The 19492-nt window shown below is 53.0% G+C and overlaps 1 protein-coding gene across 1 annotated transcript in view; it reads left to right on the top strand.

Moving 5' to 3' along the window:
- The window catches only part of Kcnk3 (potassium two pore domain channel subfamily K member 3), a 37426-nt gene extending 18895 nt beyond the window's left edge, over positions 1-18531 (top strand). Inside the window, exon 2 of the mRNA XM_055626492.1 lies at positions 15144-18531. Coding sequence (XP_055482467.1) covers positions 15144-16084 — 941 coding nt within the window. The 3' untranslated portion in view covers positions 16085-18531. The remainder of the gene's footprint in view (positions 1-15143) is intronic.
- The last annotated feature ends 961 nt before the right edge of the window (positions 18532-19492 follow it).

Raw genomic sequence — 19492 nt, forward strand, 5'->3', positions numbered from 1 at the left:
ACACACACACACACACACACACACACACACACACACACACACACACACATCCGAGTGTGTACCACCTGCAGGTACTGCATGCATGAGTGAATGTTGAGGGTGAGGCTCGCACATCTGCAAACTGGGCTCAGGGGAAAGAGGCTTCCAGCAGCTGCTACAGGCCGAAGTCCCTGTTGCCTAGAGTCCCTCTTCTCCCAGGCGCAACGCCAGCCTCCACGATCTGAGCTCCTGAGCCCTGGGGAGGGTGCCGAGCCTAAGAAAAGCCTCCCTTCACAGCTCCTGGCATCTGCTCCCGAATTCCCTGCCAGCCCAGTGCTGCCTGGGCCACTAGCCATGACCAGGAAGGAAAGTAAAGAGCAGGTGATAGGGAAAGGGTGCTCCAAGGCCTCTCCCTGCACCCAGGCCATCCATCAAGACTGGCCTCCACGCATCTGCTGGGATTCTGCCATAGACACTGGGTGCAGTGGGCCAGCCTGAGAAAGAAGGGCCTGCTTCCACCCACACTGCAACGCCTGGCAGAGAGAGTGGGGAGAGCAGAAGGTGCCCTTCTATCAGCTAAGGGACAGGAAAGGTGTGCCGGGGGAAGGAGCTCCGGATCTAATCTGGGAGGACAGAGGCTATCCAGGAGGGAACTCCAGGCTGCAGCCACACTTCGAGCAAATAGTCCGGGAAGAGCAGTGCTCCAAGGTAAAGCCGGCAGGAAACCCTTGGTACAGACTAGCTCAGAGTTTTATGAGATTCAGGAAGTAGCAGGTCCTAGATTTACAGCCTGTGTACTGAACCTGGACCCTTTCACTGTACTGTGTAAATTCAAGGGATAAAGAAGATTTCTGAGTGGGGAGTGGCAACTCAGAGCTGTGCTGAGGAGAAAAAAGAAACAGGCATATTAATAACATCTCCTATGTCTTAAGATTCTCCAACACACACGGGCCAGGCCTTGAACTAGATGTTTTCCACACAGCCTTTCAAACCCCAGTGTCACTCAGTCACCTCGTCAGATTGGACCAAAGATGCAGTGTGTGTAGTAGGAGTTCTCGTTGGGGAGAAACTGCCCCTGTCCCCAGCGGTGGGGTGGGTACTGCCCCGTCCCTGGGGTCTCACGGGGCTACAGAGCAGTGGGACTAGCATGTTCCCACTGTAGAGTGCTTCATACACCCTATACGACCCTCCAGAAGTCTGGCCCAGCCTTTCTGTTGTGTTCACCACACAGGGCACCCTGGATGAAGTGTGCAGGGCTGGGCCTCCCATCTGCAGGGCCTGAAACTTAGCCAGTGCCTCTTTGGAGGAGGGCAGAGGACTTCTGCAAAGAAGCACTAGCTTTTAGCCAAGGTCAGAGGCCAGCAGCCAGAGCCAGGCTCCTCCCTCCCTCCAGTCTCCAGGCTGAGTTACCCCTGTCTTTTATTTGTTCAGCCAGGCTCTGGCTTCTGTGCCCCTACTTCTGACTTGCTTATGATTTTGCCTCACATGGCATCAGCTTGGATTCAAATCTTCATTACCCTGCAGCCCAGCTCCCCAAAGTTTACCCAGCATCTCCCCAATCCAGCTGTTGAGGGAGCCCAAGCCTTAACAATAGTTCATATAGAAAATGTGTGTCCTCTTGGATTTTGCGCCCCGCCCTGCTTCCTTCCATTCACTGTGCCCTGGTCCACGATTACATTAAAAAAGAGAGTCTGCTTAGACGCTTCCTAAACTGGGGCTGTTGCAAGAAGGACCATTCCAAAGAGGTAGGAAAGGGCAGAAGCCTCACCAAGTCCTCCACAGATGGCCTCCTCTGGCCCTGGCACCTGCCCTCCACCTCCTGCCCTCACATCCAGCTCCGTCTGCCTCAGGGCCATCCTGAAACCTCTCAGGGTTTCCTTGGAGAACTTCCAGGGGCTGCTCTCTGGAAGGAAGGGTCTGGTGGCCTCCAAGTTGTGGGTTCCTCAGAGGCAGAGAGCAGGGACCAGGCTGAGGAGAGAAAAGCTTTGAAAAGGACAAGCTCTTCCAGCATCATGTGATTTGAGCATCTATGGCTCACACAGGTACTAGGGCTGTCAGACCTGGGTGTCTCAATTATTGGACTCTTCTGTAAGGGGCTTACTATCAAAGGTCTCCTGGACAGGATAAAGGCATTCCATTGATGAGGTAAATGGCCCAGGGGGCCAGGCTGGGTGGCCAAAGCACTTGAACTTTGAAGACCCCCCCACAGACTTAGATTGAGTCCTAATCTTGTCTACTTTCATACACTGACCTCTTTGAGCCTTCCATAGTTTTCTCATCAAAACAGAACTGGTACTGGCCAGAGGGTCATGGTGAGGAGGAGAGATTCTGACAAAGGGTACCTGCTTTCCCTGGCACTGAGAGCAGAAAAGCCCGGAGTTTTAGTTTCATTTTGGTTGCCCCGGAAACACACACACACACACACACACACACACACACACACACACACACAATTTAAGGGACAAAGAATTTATTTTAGGTCACTGTTTCAGGTTCCAATCCATCATTTCAGGGACATCACACCCACAGTCGAGAGCAGAGAGAAATGCATGCATGCATGCTTGCTTGGTGCTTGGCCCATTCTCTACATTTATATAGTTTGGGCTTAAGCCCAGGGAATGGTGCCACCCACAATGGGTGAGTCCTCCTAGCTCGATCAAAGGAATCAAGATAATCCTTGCAAAGACATACCCAAAAGGCAGCCTGATGTAGACAATCCCTCAGTTAGACTGTCTTCCCAGGTGATTCTGTATTGTGTCATGCTGACAATCAAAATGTGCCACCACCCTAGGCTGTGTTCTGGCCAGTGGGCTTCCTTCTTCCTTTTTTCCTGCATCCCACCCTTCTGCATTCCCAGCTGCAACCCCAAACTCAGCCACACAGAGGGGAGGGCAGGAAGCAGAATTCGGGCCATGCCTGCGCCCTAACCACCTCTCCAAGGCCTTAAGTGTTCAGGGCCATACTGTGCTAGTGGCCCACAGGCCTCCCAGAAGACAGTGTGCTTTGATACCTCCATCAGTGGGGTCTTTCAGAGGCCCTCTGTGGTAGGCTCCTGTCCTGTTCCCTGTCTTCCTGTTCCCTGCTTCCGATAGCTATCGTGTTTGCCCTTCTGAATGAGGATTGAGCATCTTCCCTAGGGTCTTCCTTGTTGTTTAGCTTCTTTAAGAGTATAGATTTTAGTATGTTTATCCTGGATTATATGTCTAATAACCACTTATAAGTGAGTATATACCATGAGAGGCCGAGACTTATGGCCAAACTTTCAACAGAATGCATGGAATTTTATGAAAGAAGGGGGAGATAGAAAGACATGGAGGAGACAGGAACTCCAAAAGGCAACTAACAAAGCCCAAAAAATTGGGCTCTGCAGAGACTGATACCCCAACAAAGGATCATGAATGAAGAGGACCTAAAACCCCTACTCAGATATAGCCCATAGACTCATTCTCCAAGTGTGTTCCCTAGTAAGAGGAACAGGGGTTTTCTCCGGCATGAACTCAGTAACTGGCTCTCTGATCATCTCCCCCTGGGGGTACAGCCTTGCCAGGCCACAAAGGAAGACAATGCAGCCAGTCCTGATGAGACCTGATAGGCTAGGGTCAGATAAAAGGGGAGGAGGACCTCACCTGTTAATAGGCTAGGGAAGAGGCATAGGGGGAGAAGACGGAGAGAGGGTGTGATTGGGAGGAGACAAGGGAGGGGGCCACAGCCGGGATACAAAGTGAATAAATTGTAATAAATAATAACAATTAATTTAAAATGCAGAAAAAAGACCAGTGGTGTTAAATAAAAGCACCTTTACTCATAGGAGCATTGCTTGCGGTTAGGGGTGACCACGCCAGCCACAGTCACTAAGAAAGGCCAAGTGCACCCTTAGAGACTGAGAGCAGGAGGGGGCTTCTTAAAGAAGGTAATGTGGGAAAAGTGGGACACACTACACAAACACAAGAGAGCCGCCTTCGTGGACATCCTGTTCACCCGAAACTGTTCTACAATTAAGTTTGTTAATGGTGAGAAGCAAAATAACAAGAAAGGAAGAGTGGGACCAAAGAATGACCCCGGATATTGACCTTGATCCAATATAAAATGACATCTAAGACTGAAAGTTGCTATGGACATGGGCCAGATGTCCACCCCAGCTCTGGGTACTGCTTACAGGTGTCCAGAGCCACCTCCAGAGGCCACCAGAGCAGAACAGACTGCCTTCCCAGCCATTAGAGTTTTGCAAAGATGCTGAACTTTCTGCCTCCCTGTCCTGGCTTCCTGGTCCCACTTTCAGGGGATAGGTCCCCACCCCTGGCACCGACTCCCAGGGCTCCTGGCCTCCTAGGGAAGCTCTCTGCCATTCGGTTTCCTCCCACCTGCCCTCCAGCCAGTCTGTTCTCGAAAAGCACGATGACTTGGCTATTCCATTTCTGCATCCTTCCTCAGCACTTAGTCGTGTGCCTGGTACAAAGTCAGAGGTGCTCAAGGAAGGTTGGCTCAACTAATCAATTACGGCAAGCTAAGGGGACGAAGCCATGCTTGTCATACTGATTTTCCACCTGACGTTCTTGAGATTGGCAGAGCGTCACGGACTTCTGGGGTGCCTGCTTCCGGCCCAGCCTCCCCAGGTGCCCAGGCTTCCTCTGCCAGAGGTCAGTGTCTTCTTCCAGGACTGACACTGAGCTCCTCCACAATCTCAACCTGCCACCTCCTGCTCTCTGCCTCAGGCTGGTGGTGGAGTCTGGACCCATTGCCGGTGGGGGAGGCTGGAAAGGAAGGATTTTTATAGATGTAGTTACTTCCTTGTCCATCAAGTAGCTAACAAGTGGTTAGCTACTTATCCATCCCTTGATGCTACCTCTTCAGAAACAGTAGGAGAAGAGTTCATGGAAGTCCCATTCAGATGTCCCATGGACCCTGATCCTTGACCCCAGAAGCCCAGGACATCACTGATATGAGAACCAAAAAGAATAGGGTGTGGCCTGAGGAGACCTAGCTCTGTCCCTGACCTGGATGGCCTTGACAAATTATCCAGCCTAGCTATGTCTCCTTCCCTAGAGATCTTGGTCAACTAGAACTTTCTAGAACTCACAATCCATGGTGCTGTCAGCTAGGTCACCCACTCAGTGCCAGGCCTGAGTGTGTCCCTTGACTGCCATTCACCAGCTATGGTGGGGTGGCAGGAGTGTAGGTATTACGAAAATGTTCTGTGCCTCAGTTTTCCCATCTGTCAAGTGGAGATAAGCCATATCTCACAAGATTTCTGAGAAGATCAAGGTGTGTGTGTGTGTGTGTGTGTGTGTGTGTGTGTGTGCGCGCGCACCTGGAACCAAAATGCCCAATAAACATGTGGCTGGGTCCAGTGCTATTGCCAGGGCTGAGTTACTGAGAAGCACGAGTCGCCATCCAGAGGCCCCAAAACCAGACAGGCCAAAGTGAGACATGACTAGGAAGTATCTGGAGGTAAAAGAGCAAAAGGAAGGGAGAGACTGAAGGCAAGTCTGTAAAACTAGGAGTAAAAATAGAAATCTGGGTGCCTTGGGGTTCAGAAAACAGTAGGAGACATGGGACCAGCAGGACTTCCAAAATGCTCTAGACTGGCGGCTGCCTCCCCCTGACTCTGAGAAGCTGTTGTGAAGAGAGGTTATTGGGGTTGGGGGGAGGGGCACAGAGAGCTGGCATTTGGATCTGTGGCTGCCCTCCCCCACCCACTTCAAGAACTGTTACTGTGCAAAGCTGAGCCAGGCAGTATCGTTCAGATTTTCATCCTCTCCTGTGCATTTGAACAATGCTGGCTGTGGCCTGAGGTGCAGCCAGAGGCCCAGGCATTGCTTCGGGCACCCAAGAATCCCCTGAGATGGCTGCTCCTGAGACTGCTCTCTGGTTTGGGACTAGAAGTGTGGCTCCTCTGAAAGTCCAGAACCCTAGATGCTAAGTGACCTAAGGACAGCTTCTTCATAGTCCATAAAAGGCACTCGGAGCCCAGGGAGACCCAAGGTCTTGCCTGTGGCCACACAGTACAGCTGTCTATATGGCCATTAGGATGAATATAGGCCACAGGCCTCTGTCACAGCACCTGGTACAGTGGCTGAACTAAGATGGATGCCAGGGGCCTACGGTCAGTTAGCTTTCCCGGGACTCCCAGGGTGTCTGTCCTTCCATGTAGCAGTGTCCTCCAGAGCCTCACACCCCTCCCGGTCTCAGGTAGCTTACAGTTTAGCCCCTGACTGCAGGGGCATCCCCCACACTGTGTCCCTTCCTCCCCCCCCCCCGCCCTTCCTTAACCCTTGAGTTCTCTGTTTCTCTCTAGCTCAGGCCTCAACACTCGTCAGCTAGGCTATGCTGAAGAACCCCAATGAAGCCTTCTACTCCCCATCTTCCACTGCCATGCCCATGCTCCGTCTCCACACAGGGGTATGAGGAAATTCACAGTGATAGCTCTTTGGGCATTTGTCCCTTTCCTACTCAGAAGCTGCCCAGGGCTGCCCATTGCCTCCCAGGTACAATTTCTTGCTCTTGAACCCTGCAAACGTTAACCCTTACCCACAAAGACAACTCTAGCTTTGCAATCAAACTTCTTGGTGTTCTTACACCAGGAAGATTTTGCTGTTGTTAGATATAGTTATTTTTGTCATTTTGACTAGGCCCACACAGTGGTGCATGCTGGTAGTGCCAGCACTCAGGAGGCTGAGGCAGAAGGGTCACTTGAGCCTAGGTGTCCCAGGCCAGCTAGAGCAATGTGGTAAGACCCTGGCTAATAATAACATAGATTACTATTGTTATTATCATTAATGCGCTTCTGCCTATGAAGGTAATAAAGGGTTGGGAGATATAGAGCCCAGAGGACTTGCCTAGCATGTGGCTCAGCCCTCAGTACTAAAAAAAAAAAAAAAGAAGAAAAATATGTAGAACATGTAAAACTGTGTGAAAAGAAAAATTGAAGTCAATAATAAGCTCATTATTCACAGCTAAACTCTGTGTGGCTCTCCGCTACACCTCTAGCTTTTCTGCTGCGTTTATGCATACGTACTTTTTGTCCTCATAGATTTAGGATAGGACCCCACCATACAGAAAGCATGGTGCCTACTGTTGTTGACATAATGCAGTGGTTTTTCTACGTAATTAAGAGACTCCTCAGGAATAGCACTTTAATGGCTGCACAGTACTCCACCCCATAAATATACCTTAATATGTTTAACTAAAGCCTATTGGTGGCCATCTGGAGTGTTTACAATTTTTCACAATGAAAATGCTGCTATAAACATCCGCGTTCATAAATCTTTGCTCGGACCTCTGGTTATTTTCCCAGCAGAGATTCCTGGAAGTGGTACCTCAGGGTCCCCGGTAGATGCATCTCTAAGGACCTTGTTGTGTATGTGAGACTGCTCTTCTGGGAGAACCTGCTGGTCCCTTCTCACGGATGACAGTGTCACGGGGTCTTCACCTCCATCCCTCATTCTGCCCCTACCTTAAACACTCCCCAAACCGGCCACATCGCTCAACAGTGAGTGTCGTAATTACCTCCGCTTTGGGGAAAACACTGAACCTTAAAGTGTTCCTCTGAAGGGATTCATCTGATTTACTTCAAGTGGAAGGTGTCGTGAGATCAAGGACCTTGGTTTGATCATCTGGTCTACGTCTCCTGGCCACATTCTCCAGTCTTGAGTGTAGCCCAACAGTAAGCTACCCTTGAATCGGAGGGCACTGTTAATCTTGCCTTTACTGTTCCTTGTCCCTGTGGAGTGAACAAGGCTGCTCCTCTCTGCAGCATTGGGGAAGGCTGAGAGGGTAAGCCAGGATATTCTAGTCCTCACTCTGTCAGAGACTTGCGGTGTGGATCTGGTCCTCTGCCTCCCTCTAGGCCTTAGTTTACTCCTCTGTAAAATGGGCATGTTGAAACCACCTAATGTCCCACACTGCAGCATGGGCCCCTCTTAAAGCCCTTGCTTGAAGCCTTTGCTCTAGACATATGAGGCCCCTGCACAAAGGCGGCCTAAGGGGGTGGGGGGTAGGGATGGCCCAAAAGAGCTGAGCCGGAGGCAGGCCTGGCTGCAGGCCAGACTGTGTGTGCAAACACTGACCTTGGCTGCTGCAGGGATTTTCCATGACACCAGCACCCTCCCTCTCAACTCCCCCCCCCCCCGATTCCACATGGGCCTGGGAGGCTGGGGGTGGGGTGCTGGAGATCTTCTGCCTAAGAGGTCCCCAGTCAGTAACAGGGACAGACACCTGTGGGTAGGAGACAGCTCAAGAGAGGGGGCGAAAGCCAGGAAGTCAGAAAGGAGCAGGAGGAAGCCTGTTGCTACAGAGTGGGGCCAGGCGCTGAAAAGGAAGAGACCAAGATGGAGCAAAGAGGCCCTGGGAAGGGGCAGGATGGAGAGAAGAGATGGGAGCCTTGTTGAAGAACTGTTCTGGCCTGGAGGGTGACAAACCCCAGACCCAGTTCTTCATGCGCATCCCCACCCAGCTCCCTGGAGTCCTGTGGCTTTGCAGACCTAGCTTTGGGCTGAGCCAGGCCTGCAGCAGTGGGATTATTTTCAGGCCTTGAGTTGGCCTCATTTTAAAGGGGGAAGGGGTGTATAGCAAGGGCCGGGGCTACGAGTCAACAAAAGATCCTGAGATGACCACCTCTCCTTGCAATTGGGAATTTGAGGAGGCGAGTATTTGGAGGTCACCATAACAGAGTGCTCCAGAGCCTTTACCTTCTAGAACTTCGGTCTTCCAGATAGAACAGCAATTGCTGACCAGCCAGCCGCCCCCACCAGGCTCTGTGCACAACACCAAAGGGACTCACCACCACCTGAGGGCTCAGAACCCTGCAGACTCCTCTGTAGAAAGAGTGCACAAAAAGGAGGGCATGAACAAGGCAGAGGGAGAGACGTTCTGGTGCTCTGAGGAAGCCCTAGGAGCTTCGGAGGCAAGATGGTGTCTGAGTGGATCTCCCAAAGGGCCAGAGATGACCTGCGCTCTCTGCAATGTCCACTAGGCCAGCCCCCTTGCAGGGCCAGGGTACCAATGCCAAATGCCTTCCACCTCATTTCCTTTAACACACCCATTCTGATCCTGTGTCTTATCTCCACATTGCTGTTGTCCCCAGACTGTGCTCTGAGGTCCCCAAATGCCCTTTTCCAGGTACTCGAGGCTCAAGCCTGACTGCCCCTTTCCACACACAGGAAAGCAAGGCCTTCCGGTATCCCTCCTCCAACGTGCTGGAGGGGAGCCTCCCCAGAGCCCATACTGCCTTCCTGCTGCTTACCAAACCCAGGCAGCACCCGCAGGTCAGCCTCTCCTTCCATTTCCAGCATCAACCCAGTGTGCAAAGCCTTTGGGTGTCTTGACCACAGGTCACCTCATTCATCTTCCCCCCGGGGACAAACATTAGCCCTGGCCAGGGCCGTATTTACTCTAGATAAGCAAGTCTGCTAGGAGACAGGGTATAGCCAGGCACTGCCAAGGTGCTAATCTGCCCAGAGATGGGATCAGAGACCCAGAGTCAGCGGTCGACCTGGAGGAAAGACCTTAGAAGTTCCTGGTGTGACAGAGGAGTGCTTTCCAAACTGTGCTCAGATTGGAACCCTCAGTTTCGCAATAAGCAGCGTGAGAAAATGTTCTGTGATCAAATGCTTGAGAAATATAACACATTCTCCCAGCTCTGCATAGAACACAGTTAGGTATGACCCTGTGACGCTTAAGCCACGTGATGAAAAATCCTGTTTAGTCTCTGTTTTCCCCAATTTGATTGAGTCAAGCAACCGTTTCCTTATCCAACCCTTAACATACCACAGAGCTGGTATCTAAAGAAATTAACCTTAAGAAACACATAGGATGTGCATGAAATCTTAGGAGTCCAAATATATTCACATTCGCATCTCAAACCTACCAGTTCACCAAATTCCCAGAACTATATGAGGTCAAGACCTTCACTGTACCCATTTCATAGATGAGAAAGTTGAGGTTCAGAGGGTTATGGAGCCTGGCCAAGGTTAAGAGCTGTTTGGCTGCACAGCCTGTGCTCTTTCTGTTACCCTGAACAGCAGATTCCCTACCTATCTGCAACGTTTCCAACATATAAGGATAACTTGACTCAGCCTCACAGAATCAATTATCTCATGCTAATCTGAAGTTCTGATTGACAGGTGTGTTCTTAATTGATTTTGATGGGGGAATAAACTAATTAGAGTCTTAATGATCATCTGCCCGGCGCCTGTTCCGTGTAGTAAAATACTGCATTTGATCAACACTTCACAAACAGAAGCTTTGATCCTATGAGTGGGTGGGTGAACAGAGGAAACACTAAAAGACATTCAGAAAAGTGAAAAAAAAAAAAAAAAAAAGGCAGGGTGGGAACCGGGGATGGGAAGAGATGGCCCAAGACACAAAGCTAGTCATAGCCGAGCTCAGGGCGGACCCGAGCCTCCAGCTGTCCATCTCCACACTGCTCTACTCGAGCTGTGGCCAGGAGCCCACCTTGGGACCAGCTAGGCCAAGGGTAGGAGGCGGGCAGGGAGGCAGGCAGGCAGGCTAGCATACTCCCGAGGCCAGTGGGAGCAGGTGGCCAAGACCAGGCCATTACCTCGAGCAAGCAAGCGAGCAAGCGCTTACAGTTTTGCTTTGAGTAGGAGGAGCCAGACCACTGGGAGAAGAGACCAGTAAGAGGGAGGGCCCAGCCCCTCCAGCCCCCACCACTACCCCCGGGTCCTCTAGAAGCCACTGCTACAACCAATGGCTGAGTTTCCGACACCAGGAAGAAATGAGAACAGAGGCCTGAGGCTACCCTAAAATATTTATGCTAATAATTAACATTTATGTCCAGCCACAGCCTCCTCAGTTGAATTTTTTTAGAGTTTTATTACATTTATTTATCCTGTGTGTGTGCGCGCGCACGTGCATGCCTGTGTCTGTATATATGTGTGCCTATGTGTCTGCATATGTGTGTGTGCTTGCACACATGTTCTATGGTGCATGGTAGGTCAGAGGAACCTGTGGGATCTCCTTCCACCAAGCGGGTCTTAGGAAACAAACTCAGGTCATCAGGCTCGGCAACCAACGCCTTTACCCACAAAGCCATCTTGCTGGTCCTGGTGGATTCCATGCCCAGGCCCATCTCTTAGCTAAGTCACTTGCCATAGGGTGTCGCCAGCCCTGACGGAGTGACCAAGCAGAGCTCCAGCCACAGCTGAACATGTTCAGCAGTGGCCAAGATGCTGGTCTCAGAGTCAAGTTCCGAGGCTACTTTCCAGCTTAGGCCTTGACAGGTTGCTTTCCCTCCCTGCTCCTCCGTGGATTATCCGTACAACCTGAGGACTGGAGCGAATGATTACTAAAAGCCCACCTGTGATGGAGTCAGGATGGGAGATGGGGAGAGGACAAGACCGGGACAGCCTACCGAGTGCTTGGAGAGGCAGGCACTAGGGTCTATGCTCAGGATATGAGTTCTGGCTGTTTGGCCCAACAAGTACTGGGAGATGGTACCCACAAAAAAATAAGCCTCAGAGACCAGCCCATGTGTGTGTGTGTGTGTGTGTGTGTGTGTGTGTGTGTGTGTGTGTGTGCTCGTGCCCAGAGGGGCTAGTAGAGCCCCTCCCAACCAGAGACTTGAGGAAGCAGCAATGGGTAATTCTTTTTTAACTTCTCCCTTGGAAAGCCAAACTAGGCACACTGCCTCCCTGCTGCAGGGGTACAGGGTTGGCCAAACTCCCGGTGACTTCCCAGAAGTCCAGGGTCCCCTGGGACTGGCTCCACCCTAGCTGGCAGTCCTCCGAGCTAGGCACCCACGTCAGCAGGTCCTCGTGGCTCCTTTGCCCTTCCACCCAGTGACAATAAGACAGACAAAGGGATGGGCATGCTTACCCTCAGCCCCAGGATGAAAAGCTTCTGTCTCCGGGGCATCTCCCGGCAGCACCCTCCTGTTCCTGGAGCCTCATCTGGCTCCAGATAGTGCCCGAAGCTGAGGCTTCATGTGGAATACACTCCTCTCTGGGCCTCAGTTTCCTTTCCTGTCATGGCACTGGCACAAATGCAGAGTGAGGAATGCCTACTCAAAAAGACCCTCCAAGACGTCTCAACTCCAGCTGTAGAACAATCAGTCACAAGCGTGACCTTGGGGGATGCTCATGAGGGCAAAGTTAAAATGGTGTTGGAAGGGTAAGAGCTTTTGATTAGTGAGCCTGGCTCGTGGTAGAGAGTGAGGGCCAGCCTTGCCGACTGCCCCACAAAGGTCAGGCTCTGGTTCCACCCCTGGTAGGAGCCTCTGGTCAGGCCTGCATGAGTCATTCAATCTGAGAGTCACCAAGTTGGCTGTGTACTTATGGCTAAAGCTAGGCTCTGGGTACTGCCTTCCCGGGAGGAGGGGGGATCTGAGCAGGAGCAGAAGGGCGGAGGGGGAAAGTGCTGTAAGGGACGTAGAGAGATGTAGAGGGTACTTCTGGGTGCCAGGTGAGGATCCAGGAGAGTGCCTGAGGGTCATGGCCAGCAGGGAGGAGGGTCATGGCCAGCAGGGAGGAGCAGGAGAGCTGTTGTATAAGCCGTGTAGAAAGGCAAAGGATGCCAGGCAAGTGGGCACTGGGTTTTCCCGAAGAACAGCAGTCTTTAATGGAACCCAAGACAAGTTGTGCGGGGCAGACGGGTGGTACAGAAGGGTTCCTTCCTTTGGGAGGGGCTATGGATGGCTACACACACACACACACACACACACACACAGGACCCTGCATCTTCAGGTGCCTTCCCAAGGGCCCCTCACAGTGTACCCTACAGGCTCCCCAAGCATCGTCTCCTTTGCTCCGGATGCAGTTCCAACAAGTGCTTAGGGCACGGAATAGCAGCTTTAGGTCATGGCCCTGGACCCCAAGTGCACAGAAAGCAAGTGAGCCCAGAGACAGAACGAGATTTGCCCGGGGTCACACAGCCGGGGCCATAACCACGCTCTGCACTCCGTGTGGAGCTCCGCCCCAGTGTCGTATCCAGGGAGGAATGGGGGTCCATACCCTGTGTGACGCTGGTCTGGGGGACAGGGAAGGCTAGGAGAAGCTGCAGAGGCTGGTAGCATGCCCAGCTGTCGAGGTGAGTTGTGGTCTGGCTGCGGGGCTGAGCTGGCGTGCACAATCTGTTCTCACCCTGCTGGGGTGCAGATGGGCCAGCACCGTGGCTCAACAGCTCAACTGCATAGCCCCTGGCAGAAGAAGGGACACAGCCACTGGCTGGATGCCGCCGTGGGGGCTGGGGAGCCATTCTAAGGACAGTCCTGAAGCCTTGGCTCCCCAAACATCTGTTCCCAGACCTCCCTGAGCTTTAGAATTCAAAGGTCCTAGGCCGGCAAAGGTGGCTCCACTGGAATGCAGCTACTCCTAAGCCTGGCAACCTTTTGGAAACGTGAGAGCACTCTGCCACCTCCTCCATTGTTAATCAGCAAATTGTTGTTGGGCATTTGAGATGCACCAGGCTCTAGGCTAAGCGCATTACATACATTATCTCACTTATTCCCCCAAAGCCCTTGCTGGGATATATTAGCCCCATTTAACAGATGTGAAAACTAAGGCTCAGAAATGTTTTATATAGACGGGAGGATGTGAACTCAGATCAGAAAACACTCATAATATCCTGGGTGTAGGATATCCATAATATCCTGCAATGTAGTCATAATGTGTATTTGGGACTCCCTTAGAAGGTAGAAGTTAGAGGGGGTCATTACAGGCTCACCTGGGCAACCCCCAAGTTAATATTTAGCTTCATGTAGTTGTGGATCCTAGAATTCATAGGCGAGCCTTCTCAGAGTCACCCAAATAAAACACTGATCACTTTCAGCTAGGAGGAACCCAGGAAGACTGCCTGGAAGACACATCGTTTGGTTGAGATTTCTTAAGACCCAGAAAAGAGAACAACTTGGAAAGCCTGCTCACATTCTTTCATTCTCATAATTTGCTTAATAAAAACTGAAGTGTTTATGCTCACTGGATTGGTGGGAGAAGCAAGTGGCCAGAACAAAATATTTCATTTTCCAATAAAGAGACATGATCAAAGAGAGAAAGTCACAAAACCACTAGTGAAAAGGCCAGAACTTATACCCAAGGACGGACCCATGCAGGGTCCCTCCCCCACCAGGTGGCCAGGAAGATGTTGTTTTGAGAAGAGTTTACTCTGTAGCCTAGACTGTCTCTCCAGCTCTGCCTCGGCCTGTGGTTTCGGGCATGCACTACTCTGCCCAGCTCAGGGCAGAAATTCCATAGTCATTTGATGGTCAGCTCGGAGGAGCAGTTCTGATTCTGCCTGGCTCGCCTATGAGAGAAGCGCACACACAGATGTGGAAGGTTGGGGCAGAAGACCCCAGTCTCAGGAAGGGTGGACCCTCTCACATCTTTATTCACTCAGCCGGGGTGAGGGCACTGCTAGGCCAGCCGCCCAGGGAAACTGCACCCGTTAAACTCTGGCTGCAGCAGGGAAACCAGAAAGAAGCCATTGAGTGCCTCAGTTTCCCTCTGAATCACTGCATCAGAAGCCATTCCATCCAACCACTTGCCCCATAGCCACTGACACTGGGGCCCACAGAAGGCAGGGAGCATGGCAGAGCCCCCAGGTATTAGACAGGAAGCCTGTTCTACACACACACACACACACACACACACACACACACACACACAGTCAGCTGCCTGCCGACAAACTCCCCAGCAGAACCAGGAACCAGCCCCCCCCCCCACCAAGAGGCACAAGACACCCTTGTTTTCAAGAAAGCAGATTCAAGTTCAAACTCAAGATTGCTAAACTTCCTGGCAGTGTGACCTGAAAAGTCTCTGCCTTTTGGGAGGATCATCCCAGAGTGCTTCCGGTGTTCCAAACAAAAGGTTAGCCCAAAGCACCCGGACACCGATGAGCTCACGTGTTGAAAAGGTAGCCTCAATAGCCTGGTGAGGCGGCGTCAGACAAGGTGGTGTGCCTGTAACCCTGGCACTTGGAAGGTGGAGGCAGGAAGATCAATGTGGTGAGTTCAAAGCCAGCCTGGTCTATATTCAGAGAGGCAGAAAAAAAGAAAAAAAAAAAAAACTGGGGTGGGGAAGGGACGTGGATGGGTGGAGGCAGAGCAGGTGAAGAACCTCCAAGTGGACAGGGAAGGAAGCGGGCAGAGGAGGGCCCCCTGCCAGGCCAGCCCCACAGCTTGTGCTTTCTCTCCTCTCCCCGGATCTCTCCAGGCTATGGCCACGCGGCGCCCAGCACAGACGGGGGCAAGGTGTTCTGCATGTTCTACGCGCTGCTGGGCATCCCGCTCACGCTCGTCATGTTCCAGAGCCTGGGGGAGCGCATCAACACCTTCGTGAGGTACCTGCTGCACCGTGCCAAGAAGGGACTGGGCATGCGGCACGCCGAGGTGTCCATGGCCAACATGGTGCTCATCGGCTTCGTGTCGTGCGTCAGCACGCTGTGCGTCGGCGCCGCGGCCTTCTCCTACTACGAGCGCTGGACCTTCTTCCAGGCCTATTACTACTGCTTCATCACGCTCACCACCATCGGCTTCGGCGACTACGTGGCGCTGCAGAAGGACCAGGCGCTGCAGACGCAGCCGCAGTACGTGGCCTTCAGCTTCGTGTACATCCTCACCGGCCTCACGGTCATCGGCGCCTTCCTCAACCTCGTGGTGCTCCGATTCATGACCATGAACGCCGAGGACGAGAAGCGGGACGCGGAGCACCGCGCGCTGCTCACGCACAACGGCCAGGCAGGCGGCCTGGGCGGCCTGAGTTGCCTAAGCGGTAGCCTGGGCGACGGCCTGCGTCCCCGCGACCCGGTCCTGTGCCCGGCGGCCGCGGGCGGCGTGGGCGTGGGCGGCGGCGGCTTCCGCAACGTCTACGCCGAGGTGCTGCACTTCCAGTCCATGTGCTCGTGCCTCTGGTACAAGAGCCGCGAGAAGCTGCAGTACTCCATCCCCATGATCATCCCTCGGGACCTCTCCACCTCCGACACGTGCGTGGAGCACAGCCACTCGTCGCCGGGAGGCGGCGGCCGCTACAGCGACACGCCCTCGCACCCCTGCCTGTGCAGCGGGACGCAGCACTCGGCCATCAGCTCGGTGTCCACCGGCCTGCACAGCCTGGTTACCTTCCGCAGCCTCATGAAGCGCAGGAGCTCGGTGTGAACCGCAGCCAGGCCCGGAGCACCTGTGAGCCAGCGGGGCGGGGGGCAGGAGGGGAAGCCTGCAGAAGCCGCAGGAGTTGGCCAGGAGGCCGCCTCCCAAAGACGCCTTCGGGGCCCCCCGTGGGAAGTCCCCAACCCGCCGCCGCCGCCACCACCACCTCTACTCTTCCCCAGCTCCTAAATCTCCAACTGGGCGGGTTTGCACCAGCCAGCAGGAGGCCGGGCTCTGAGGATCCCTGGAGCCCCCATCAGGGCCTGGTGAATTCCGAGAAATGTGAAACTTGGGGGGCAGGGGAGGTGGGGAAAGCAGCCACTGGGAGCCGCTGAGAAGCTCCCTAGTCCTCAGAGGCCCTGCTGGGCCCACACCCCTCACCTCCGTATGGGGACTAATGTTCTCGGTTTTGGGTTTTTTGTTTTCTGTATTGTTTTGGGTTTTTTTCTTTTCTTTTCTTTTTTTTCATCTCTACTTATACCTCCCCTGGGCTCTCCAAAGCCTAGGGTGTCTTTGTCCAGGTCACCCCTCCCCCACTCGGTCCCACCTTGCTCTCTCATCCCCAGCCGTGTCTCCAAGCCTCTCACCGCCTTCTGTGTCCACTACCTTCTGTTTTTTGCATGGCTATGCAGTTATGGAAGAAAAAGAAAAAGAAAAAAAAAAAAAAAAAAGGAAACCCCAGCAGTCCCTAAAGCTAGTCCCCAGAGGGCAGGACAGGAAGGGAAAAAAAAAAAAAGGCAGGCCACAGGAGTTAGAGTGAAGAGAGTGCCGAAACTGTGGCTTCCCATTCTGCAAACATCAGTAGTAGGTGAGCTACCTGGGGCCTGGTACCACTCTCAGGCTCCTGGGAGCCTCCAGCCTTCAGGACTGCCCTTGGAATCTGAAACAGTCTCCCGCTTGCTGTCCCTGGCTGCTGCTGCTGCTGCTCATCTCCTCTTCCATTTATAGTGATTTTTAGCACCAGAAACCCTGTCCTACCTACTCATTCATTTGAGTGTAATAACTCTGGTTAAGTCACCTGGGCAGTTCTTATGGCCATTTTTCAGAAGAGGAAAACAGGTTAAAAAAAATTACTTGCCCAGGGTGATTCAAGTCTTGAAGGGGAACAAGAATTTGCAGGCTTGTTCCCAGCCCAAGTGCTCTTCCTTCCAGCTCAGCCTGCTCTCCGAAGCAAAGCCCCTGCAGGCAGCACCCTGGCATCGTGTAGGGAGCTGGGGCTTAAACCAGAATCAAAAGGCCCAGCCAGAGACACTGCCAGTGCTCTGTCTCTGCTACTCTTTAGCCCAGAGACTGCGGCTCTAAATGGACCCTTGTCTCCGTTCACAGGCAGGGAAGTCCTTGGGACCAAGGTAAGCAGGACTGAGTCTCATGGACTAAAAGCCAGGAGTTGGAACTCTTGCAAGTTCAGGGATTGGGCAGAGCAGCCCAGACGCTGACAGGTATGCCCTGGGACATTACCTCTGGCCTAGAAGCCGGAGCACCTGCATCCTAAGTTGCAAGTGAGGCTTCCTTCCACTGCAGCCAGGAACACCCCTCTGGGGGAAAGAAGGTATCGGACCTGGTATGCCCTCTACCTCCTCCACCTGCAACCCAGGTGGTCAGTGGCCTACTGTTGGCTGGCTACCGGGACAAGCTGGAGGCGGGAGAGTGCCCAGGACAGCAGAAGGGTATGTGTGGGGCTCTAGGTGTAGCTCGGAGGTAGAGCACTGTCCTAGTGTGCTTCAGGCCCCCGAGTTTCATCCCCAGAACTGTGAAAAGGGGGAAGGGAACCCTCCCATCACCACCCCCTCCCCAGGGCTGCCTTCCACTCACTGTTCCCAGGCCTAGCTCCATACTGCTGAGTAAGGCCAGCCTGACCATTTGGGGAGCTAGAGAGAGGGAGCCCCATCATGTCCTCCAGGCCGTGGGGAATGCTCAGGTGGAAAGAAGCTGGCCTTTGTGTACCCCGTGTTCATGTGGAAGAGCTGGCCTGTGGGCCCAGGGGAATAGGACCCAGGAGCTGGAGAGGTGCTGTCTGTGTTTATGTTGGGCTGGAGGCAGTGCTGGCTGCCTCTGTCCTGTGTGTGACCCTGCCCTCGAGGGGTCAAGTCCCGTCAGAGTCAGATCCGAGGGAGCCACAACCAAAGTTACAGAGAGGGTGGGGAAGGCAGCAGAGTGGCCCTAGGGGTCTGAGCATGGGGGACTGCTGGTCTCCTGTAGGGTCTTGCCTAGGGAACTAGAAGGCCACTGTCACTTCCTGTCTCACCCCCTCCCACTGCAGGCAGCCTTTCTGCTTCCCCAATGCCTTATGCCTGGGCACACTGCCACAGAATATGCAATATGTGTGGGTGACATGCCCCACACTCACCCGGGCAGCCCCTAAGTCCCCAGGCTGTGGCTGCCCTGGCCCCCCTCAGCAGCTCCTGCCCATCTGTCTTCACACTGAGAATGGCACCTAATAAATGCTGTCCATGGAGACCAGGCTCTGGTTCCCGCTCCTCTGTCGTTGATCACCCTAACTGTTGCCTAGCCATCCACTCACCTTATCCCCAGCAGTGCCTACACATGTAACTACTCCATTCCCCTCGGCCTTATCAGAATGCTTTGGGAGCCTTGTATAGAAACCTGGGAGTCAACCCTGGCTTCCCTTGGGATTTTCACAAAAGATCCAGATCTCTTCAACGTCATCCTGGAACAGACTATGAGGGCAAGACCTGAGAAGTGTCCTTAGAAATGACTGGGTCCTTTCTTCCCTCTGTACATAAGTAGATGAGGCCAGTGAGGGCAAGCCACTTGCCCTGAGTCACACAGCCACAAATGGCAACCCAGGATGAGAAGCAGAGCTGGCGAGTCCCTGCCTTCCCTCCTTACCTGGCCTGTAGACGCAAACAGGACATACCCCATTTTCTGAGAGTGGCATGCTCTCCTCCCTCAGCAGAGGCCACCGCCCCAATGGACACACACACAAAATAGTATCCCTTTTAAAGATGGGCACATCACAAATACTTTTTATTAGGGTGTGTTTTTCAGAGTCTAGAGGGACACCTCAGGCTGAGGAATGGACTTCAAAGTCCAAGATGGGTGTGTAGAAAGCAGATGTGCCCTGCCCAGTTGGTGCCAGCACCTGAATCAACTGGCCAATGGCTTCCGGGCTTCCCTGAGCATGAACCATCGTAATACCTTTTGACACCACAACCTCTCTGCACATCATGACTCAACCACCCTATCACACTCAACGCTTGCATATCCATTCTCCTCCTTGTTATAAATGCTAGCTGAGACCCACTCCATTGATTTCTTTACCCACTGATAGCTTACTGCCTTCAGACTGACATACACTAAGAAACAAAGACTTGGGGCCAGAGACTTCTTCGCTAGTCTTCCCTTCTACTTACTGAGACCAACTGAAGAAAGAGGGAACATATTTGTGGGGAGGTT

Source organism: Psammomys obesus, unplaced genomic scaffold (assembly GCF_907164565.1).
Source record: "Psammomys obesus unplaced genomic scaffold, mPsaObe1.curated_primary_1811, whole genome shotgun sequence".
Taxonomy (NCBI): Eukaryota; Metazoa; Chordata; class Mammalia; order Rodentia; family Muridae; genus Psammomys; species Psammomys obesus.